We start from the raw sequence: 8964 nt of genomic DNA, 5'->3' as shown, positions 1-8964 counted from the left end.
CTGCTCTCTCTCTCTCTCTCTCTCTCTCTCTCTCTCTCTCTCTCTCTCTCTCTCTCTCTCTCTCTATATTTTCTTTTCATTTTCATAGTAAAACAATAAAAAATAATATAATAGTTTATTACCATAGATGGTACACGTCTAGAAGGTTATCATCACATGAGCTTAGACGAGACAAAAGGGTATCGTCCAAATTGTCTCCCTGTTATGAGGCACCAAAATAAAAATATTAAAGGGTATCGTCAATTATTGATGTTAACAATTGACCGACCACAACTAAAATAAAAATAATATGACAAATTAAACAGAAATCTAAAGAATATTAACAAAATTAGAATCCGCATTCAACAAGATAAAGTTGAAAAGATAGACAAAAGCTCGATTTCGATGGAAAATAGGACACCATTTAAGTTTAGCTCTATTGAGTTTGATCGAAAAAATAATGACATCATAGGTAACAACAAATATATAAATCTAAAAATAAAGCTAAGGAGCATGTCAACATTAAGTAGAACAAAGTTAAGGAACGTGGAGAAATCACTGATTTAAGCAGTTTAAATTGGATTAGATAAAACCATGACTTAAGATTAAAGACCAGCACAGAATAGATAAATACGACGGGGAACAAAGCTAAAGCATAGAACAAACAATTTCATACATACGGTAGTTTGACTATAGCTCTCAATTTGAAAATAACATCAATTTCAGTTTAACTAGAAAAAGGGAATTATGATGATATAAAATGTATTGCAATGTATCAAGACTTTTGGTATGGGTAATTACGGTGGAGGATGCGAGATCTGTGGATAAATTACGTAGCCTGTGTCGCATCAATGCATAGGTAATTATGACATGAATGGACATCCCTACGTTTGAATTAAAAAATTACTCTGACATCACAGATATACATGGAAATCGCGATTTAAAATGATTAGTAGAAAACAAGTCAAAGAATAAACGATTTCAAGCAAATCTTATAATAACTGAACAATTGTAGCAAAAAAACAAAAAACTGAACAATTGTAGCACGTGGGTGTCGTTCTATAATAAGAATTCTCAGTTGTCAAAAAAAAAAAAACTCGTTGACTTTTGTAGTGGTTTTATATATAGTGGTCTTTAAAAAATGCCCATGATAGCCCACTATTTTTAGGTAGACTGTGCTGACATCACACATTAGAAAATATATATATACACACTATGGCGATAGTATATATGTAGTTTTGCATAAGACACTGCTAAAAATTGAAAAATGACACAAATAATTCATAAACATTGGCTCAATGTGCAATATTGTCAGTAGACTTTTAATTCGTTCAATGTGATCATTGAAATAATATTCCTAAATTTCAATCTATTCCTTAAATTTTCATTTGTTCATCTTAATCTCTTAACTTTCGTAACAAGGTCAAATCAGTTTGCTGGTACTGTTCACAAATTTTCATTATTATACTATTCCCTAGATTTTAGAATATGTTTTCATTTCAATTCATTTCTTAAATTAACAAAAAAATGTTATTTTCTTATGACCTTTTTACCATTTGGTCTTTATAAATATTACTATAATTCCATTAAATTATATTTTAACTTATGATCCTCATAATACAAAGAATATAAAATCATTTAAAATTATATTGGATTCATATTTTGAAAAAACAATTATAAGAATATTTCATTAAGATATTAAGTTATCTATAGATTTCTTATAATTATATTAACATAAATCTTGTTCATAATGTTTTAGATAGATAAAATATTTCAAGATTTGTGTTTCGTGTTTTTTCAATTAAATTTAGTTAAATATGTGAATTAGGAAATTAAAATAGTCTAAATATCCACCCCGTATAACTTTAAATGAGGCTCTACTTTTACTATTGTAGATATATTAAGCTAAAATATATTTAAATAGAACTATTAATAATACTTATAAACATAAGAAAAGGTACACAAGTAATAAAAGATAGCCATTTTTTTTGTTTATTTAGGAAATGGATTGAAATGAAAAGATACTCTAAAATCCGCGCAATTGTTATCAAGAGTTTTGATTTTTTTTTTTTATGGAAAGTTGAGGGATTAGATTGAATAAATTGAAAGTTCGGGATTAAATTAAACATTTAGGGATAGTTCAAGAATCAAAATAAATGAATTAAAAGTTTAAAGATGACATTGTATATTAAGAGCGCAAATGACAACATTTCTTTTCCCAGGCCCTATTTTTGTTGGAAATTAAAAAATCTATTTCTTTTTTCCCGACGAGTTTCTAAACAAAAAGTAGTGTTTGATAACGACACAAAATTTATGTTCCCAGAATAGAAATTCGTTTGATAACAATGAAAATTTCTATTCTCGCCGGACGGTGAGTGGCGGTGGATGGCTGGCGAGCAGCGGCGAGGGGCGACAGTGGCGACCGTGAGCTGCGACAATGACGGCAGACGGCCGGCGAGCGACGACGGCAACGGGTGATGACGGACGGCCAGCTAGCGAGCAGCGGTAGGTGGCGGCGGACGGCCGACGGCTAGCGGCGAGTGAATGGCGGTGGGTGGCAAGAGTGAGAAATAAAATAGAGTTGTTATTTCTATTTCTGTCCCAGAAATAGAGTAAAACAATTTAACTTCTCATTTCTGTTCCAAATATATTTCTAGGCCAAAATTTGTCCCAGAAATAAAAAAAAATGAAATTATTTTACCAAACAGATTTCTGTTCCAAATATGTTCTCGAGAACAAAAAAATAGAAAAACAAGAAAACATGATGGTTATTATTCGCACCCTAAACTTAATTTATAGACCATTTGTGTCATTTTTTCTATTAGAAAAGAGCACTACAGGTGATGGGTAGTAAGTCATATGCCTTTGGTAAACTTTTTTACTTTCAAACTAGACTGTGCGGACTCATATTTTGTAGTTTGCTACTTTAACATTATATAATTGACAGTAAGCTGTGGCGATATATATTTGGTCTTAGGGGTGTGGTTGTTTAGAATTAAGTTTGTGCAGAAAGTAATTTTCTACATTCCCTTCAAAGTTTAAACTATTATTCAAATTTCAAAAAATTTTAAAAAAATTTAAGTGAATCTATGGACGGGATGTTCAATTCGAGCTATAACTACTGTTCATTTTACACAAGCACATCATTGCTGCACGATGGGATGCAAGTTAGAATAAAACCTAAAATATCCTACACCTGGTAGTCAAGCCGTTTCTATGCAGTAGAAGAATTAGGATTCATCGGCACAAACTTTTTTTTTTGTCTATCCTATCTCTAATCCTGCTCACTGTTTGACTTTTTTTGCTCTGTCTCTTGCAGAGCACGGGAGTCGAACCCCACACCTGTGATACTAGCGTCCCCACCCTCCTCTCCCAATCTCTTTACCAGCTAGGATACATGCCTATTGGCACTGGCACAAACTTAATTGCCATTGAAAATCTTGTCAATTGGTCACATCTCTCTGTCATATATCTTTAAATTTTAGCTACAGTAGCTATTACTAACTCCAGGATGACTTGTCCCATTTTGTCGTGCAACTTGGAAGTAGGAAGGTCTCCTACCCTCCTGACGGCTGTCCCCTATTACATATATTAAGATTGATCTATAAATTAAACCAATATACTATGGGATGCAATTTTGATTGATTGTCAAATATGAATCTTATAATATCTATTTCATTCGATTTGACGCACTATGCGTTTCTCCTTAAAGAAAGACTCATAACTAGCCAAGTGCTACAACTTATATCATGTTGAGAACATCAAACTATAACAAGATACATCAATCGAAATTGGACACATAACTATGTGGTTAGTATGAAACTAAGTAGTGGACAAGCGTTATAATTTGAATGGAGGACTTCGCCGTGGTAAGGCAAATTCAGAAAATCATAGGAACTTCCATCGTCCAAGAAATGATGGCGGCTTGGGAGGAAAAAAATGTGGTCAACGATCTACCTGTCAAAAGTATGCTTTGGTTTTCTCCCAGAAGTCTCTGCTGTAATATTTTAATCAGAGCCAATAACTACAAATGTCCCCACCAATGGATGGTGCTACTGCTATATAACCGAAGTAAAATCTCCTACCATCTCGCAGATGACCCCACATAAGAGAGTTCACCAAAAACCCATGAATGCCATGGGGAATTCACATTGGTTGCTTGCTTTCTCACTGTTCTTATCCTTTTCGTTCACATCTTCCATTCGTCTCACTTTGCAAGATGGCTCCTCTCTTTCCGTTGGGAATGCGGATGACGTCTTGACATCGAATGATGGTGCTTTCTCCGCCGGCTTTTTTCCCGTCGGACGAAATGCTTATTGCTTCGCGATCTGGTTTAGCAGGCCATCTTGCAGTATCCCTAACTGCTCTGTAGTTTGGATGGCAAACCGTGACGAACCCGTCAATGGAAGATCCTCCAAGCTTTCTCTAAGAGAGAATGGTGACCTTCAGTTGATCGACGCTGGGGGGACAGTTGTTTGGTTCACAAACACAGGTTCCCCCTCAAGGTCCTTCATGAACTTGCAACTCCTCGACACGGGAAATCTTGTTCTTCGTGACGACAAGCATGCCACTTTGTGGCAAAGCTTTGACTCGCCAACTGACACGCTTCTTCCAGAACAAAAGCTCACCCCAAACGCACCGCTCATTTCATCTCGAAGCAAGAACAACTTTTCTTCTGGTTATTACAAGCTTTACTTTGATAACGATAACCTTCTTCGTCTTCTCTTCAGTGGCCCTAAGATTACAAGCGTCTATTGGCCAGATCCATGGCTTAATAGTTGGGAGGCTGGAAGAACCACTTATAATGACAGTAGAGTCGCAATGCTTGATCACTATGGGAATTTCAATTCATCTGACAGTTTGACTTTCTTAACAGCTGATTACGGTGCAAAAATTCAGAGGAGATTGACGGTTGATCACGATGGTAATCTTCGGGTTTACAGTCGATCTGATGCAGGGGGATGGATGGTTTCATGGCAAGCCAAATCTGACCCATGCACAGTTCATGGCATTTGTGGACCTAATAGCCTGTGTACATACCATCCTAGCGAGGGAAGAAGTTGCATTTGTGTTCCGGGATATGAGTGGGAAAACCTTTATGACTGGACTCAAGGATGCAAACCCAAATTCAACAGCTTCTGTGATAGCAAAGTCGAGACCGAATTCGTTGAGTTACCACATTCTGATTTTTACGGGTATGACAAAGGCTTCTTCCCAGGTTATACACTCGAGATGTGCAAGAAGTTATGTTTGGATTTGTGTAATTGCTTAGGTTTCCAGTATAAATCCTCTAACTGTTACCCCAAGGTATTGTTGTTAAATGGCCATTATTCACCCAGTGTTGATGGGGGCATCCACTTCAGGCTCCCAAAATTCAATCTCTCTTCTTCCGACATACCGAAAATAGAACATGCCACTCTGCATTGTACTGCCAAAGAAATTATTCTACCAAGGACTTATCTAAAAAGACAAGAGAGTTGGGCAGTCAAGTTTTTGCTCATTTTTGCTGGGGCAATAGCTGGAGTGGAGGCGATATTGGTGCTCATGGTTTGGTTCTTCTTATATAGAACCCGCCCAGAGAAAGGTGGGGCTCACACCGAAGGATACCATGCAGGGCTGACTGGATTCCGACGGTTCACATACGATGAGCTAAAGAAGGCAACACAGAATTTCAGTGAAGAAATTGGAAGAGGAAGTGGAGGAATCGTATACAAGGCGGTGTTGTCAGATTGCAGGGTTGCAGCAGTCAAGCTGCTTAATGAGGCTAACCAAGGAGAGAATGAGTTTCTCGCAGAAGTGAGCACCATAGGAAATCTTCACCACATGAACTTGATTGACATGTGGGGGTACTGTGCAGAAGGAAAGCACCGGCTTCTGATCTACGAATTCATGGAACATGGTTCGTTAGCAGAAAATTTGTCTTCCTCAACTGAACTCGATTGGTCCAAGAGGTTTGAAATTGCCGTAGGATCAGCCAGAGGACTCGCTTATCTTCATGAGGAATGCCTAGAGTGGGTTCTTCATTGTGATGTGAAACCACAAAACATACTACTTGATTCCACATACCAACCAAAGGTGGCGGATTTCGGACTCTCTAAGATACTCAAGAGAGAGGGCCTCAAGAACTCGAGCTTCTCAAAAATCCGAGGAACAAGAGGTTACATGGCTCCCGAATGGATTTACAATTTCCCAATCACCTCCAAAGTGGATGTGTATAGCTATGGAATTGTCTTGTTGGAGATGGTGACGGGAAGGAGTCCCACTGGAGAGTATGACAAGATTGAGTGTAGTGATGTGCGGGAGACTAAAATACTGACATCGTGGGTGCGAGAGAAGAAGGGACTCGGAGTTCCAATGCAGACATGGATAGAGGATATTGTGGATCCAAGCGTAAGAGGGGGATATGACATTAGGAAGATTGAAGTTTTAGTTGCAGTTGCTCTTAAGTGCGCGGAGGAAGACAGAGATGCAAGACCCACCATGAGCCAGGTGGTTGAGATGCTTCTACATTGTAAAGACGTAGATGCGTAGTCAGAAAATGATAATAGCTTTGGTCCTTAGTTATGTCTATATATGTCATCAATAAAAATACAATTGTAGGTCCACAGTCTTTGCATACCTAGAAGTATAAGGCAGTAGTTTTTGGATGCCATCATTTTGGATGCACGAAATTAAGAAAGATAGTTTCACTTTGCCTGTGTGCATTTTGCATATCTATAATTGCATATCTAATAACTCAGTGGAAACAAATCTATTATGTATAGCTAAAATCGGAGCTAAGAAAATGCTCGCTTATATGCTCGTCACATGACACGTAACTTTAACTCTGTGGTTGCCACATAACGAACCACATGGGATACCCTCCATTTATTAAATTAGCATTAGTTTAGTGGTTTGCTGGACTCAACTTCTATCACTTATTGAATATAAATTAAAAATTTGATAAGAAGAAAGTGTATTCCAATGTATTCTTGTATGTATTCCACCAGAACAAAAGTTGCGACTTATTTGAAAGTTCACATTTTATTTAGTTTTAAGTCCTTTTAAAATCCACTTATTTCATATATTACTTATATGATTTGATGCATACCTTCAGGTCTGATCTATAAAGAGGATCCATATTTGGAGATGTTTGAGATTAAGCCATCAAGGGCCTTTAATCACGCCTGAGAAAAAAAGAATAAGAGGATGTCTATGATTTGATATTGTAATTAGAGATTGAACTTTCTTCATTAAATGCAATTCATATACATCATTTGATCTAAGATAGAAAATTTAATTTGTGTACAGTTAAAGTCGAAACTGAGTAGATGTTCGCTCTCATTTTACTTTTGCGATAGTCATGTGCTAAGACATAAGGCAAAATTTCGGCATGTGGCCCAAATTCGATCAACAGGTTATGAATCCGTTGTTCCAAACTTCTTTCTTTTATCAATGATGAAGAATCTAAAATGATATATTTATTCAGCCCTCAATCGAGACATGATAATGTTTCATCTGAAGATAGAAAGACGCTAACTCAAAACCTCATCAGTATTATTACTTCGTTCGAGCATCATTTGGCCGTCCTATTAGTACTAGGTGTGTTTCCTAGAGACACGCGGAATGTGCATCCATCATCATAGTTCTCTCTCATTCACAAAAACAAACAAATGGGATAAAAAGGCAAAAAAAAAAAAAAAAAAAAAAAGGAAAGATTTTAGTTGGTGGGGTAGCTGCAAAAGGATCCATGGGCCTTGATGGAATATGCTATGAGGATGTTCTGGTTGTATCCTGCTGCTGCTGGTGCCTCACAAATTGTCCAAACCAGAAGATCCACTGCTCATGAACGTCCACATTCACAAATATCAATTACTACTAGCCTAAAATCATCATCTCTTGGCAATAATATCAAGTCCAAATGCGCACATAACATCTTTGGATAAAAGGGTTCATCAAACCAAAGGAACCAAAGTTCTCGCTGCCCTAAATGCAAATGATTTGCATGTTTTAGCTAGCTCCTAGTGTTATTCATGTAGTAAAGCTTGGTTTAGAGAGAGAGAGAGGCTTTACCTGGTCATCCCAGACTTTATGGTTGTTGTAGATAATAGCAGCACCAAAGCTCCTAGCCGAGTAGATGTGACGCAGCCTGTATTCAAGACTAGCTCGTTCAGCTAAGAACGGCTCGTATTCAAGATCGACAAACATCAAGAGTCTCATCGATAAGTGAAAAGCCTCATCTTTAACTTTGTCACGTAGACTTTGTCCTTTTTAATGTTTCGAAGCTTGCATCACGAATCCTTGAGACGGTCACAAGCATTGGAAATATTGTACATTTAATAACTTCTAGTTTCTAGATTTGCTGTTAGTCTATTGCTTTTTCTTGTACTGTAAAAGGCCATCAAGTTTATGTACGAAGATAGATTGAATTTGATTAATGAAATTTACTTCTTGCAACCTGACAAGTAACATTCGTCTACTTCCTTGTGAAATCGACAGCTCCACAGTACTTATCTGAGAAAACTCAAAACACAAAAATTGTAGATCCAGGAGTCTTCATTCTTTTAGGTTTGGAATCAGGTCAATTCGATCTTAATTGACAAAGTTATAACTATTTTCCCGAACTAGTGCAGAACTGAAATTTTTGCTCACATTTGTGACAGAATTTCCGTGTGTGCAAGTCACTCTCCCGATCCTATTGTTCAAGCAGTCAACTCGACTACTCGAACAATAGGATCGGGAGAGTTTAAGTATCACCACTGCATTATGATCTCCTAGTGGTGGTAAATGTAACGTTTTATTTTCCTCACCACTCAAACCTAACAGCGCAGCAAATCCAGTGGTCCTATGTATTATTCTTAGTAGATTTTCTTCGCTAGTGCCTGCCATTAACGTGAAGATGCGAACACAATAAGCACCTTTAAACGCTTGCCTTGATATTTGATAGTGCTCTATCCACAGGGATGAGCGAGAACTGGAGGAAATAATGTGTACACTAACCTCAGC

General features: G+C 37.2%; 1 protein-coding gene across 1 annotated transcript; it reads left to right on the top strand.

The window, feature by feature from the left end:
• The first annotated feature begins 4116 nt into the window (after positions 1–4116).
• On the top strand, positions 4117–6510 carry LOC115685629 (putative receptor protein kinase ZmPK1). The gene is made up of 2 exons (XM_030610715.1): positions 4117–4980; positions 5260–6510. The coding sequence occupies exons 1-2, from the start codon at positions 4117–4119 to the stop codon at positions 6508–6510; spliced, it is 2115 nt and encodes a 704-aa protein (XP_030466575.1).
• The last annotated feature ends 2454 nt before the right edge of the window (positions 6511–8964 follow it).

The sequence above is a fragment of the Syzygium oleosum genome, unplaced genomic scaffold (assembly GCF_021117445.2).
Source record: "Syzygium oleosum isolate NSW1041296 unplaced genomic scaffold, Sole_v2.1 Sole_v2.05, whole genome shotgun sequence".
In the NCBI taxonomy this organism is placed as follows: domain Eukaryota; kingdom Viridiplantae; phylum Streptophyta; class Magnoliopsida; order Myrtales; family Myrtaceae; genus Syzygium; species Syzygium oleosum.
This window is presented reverse-complemented; position numbering and strand designations above follow the sequence as displayed.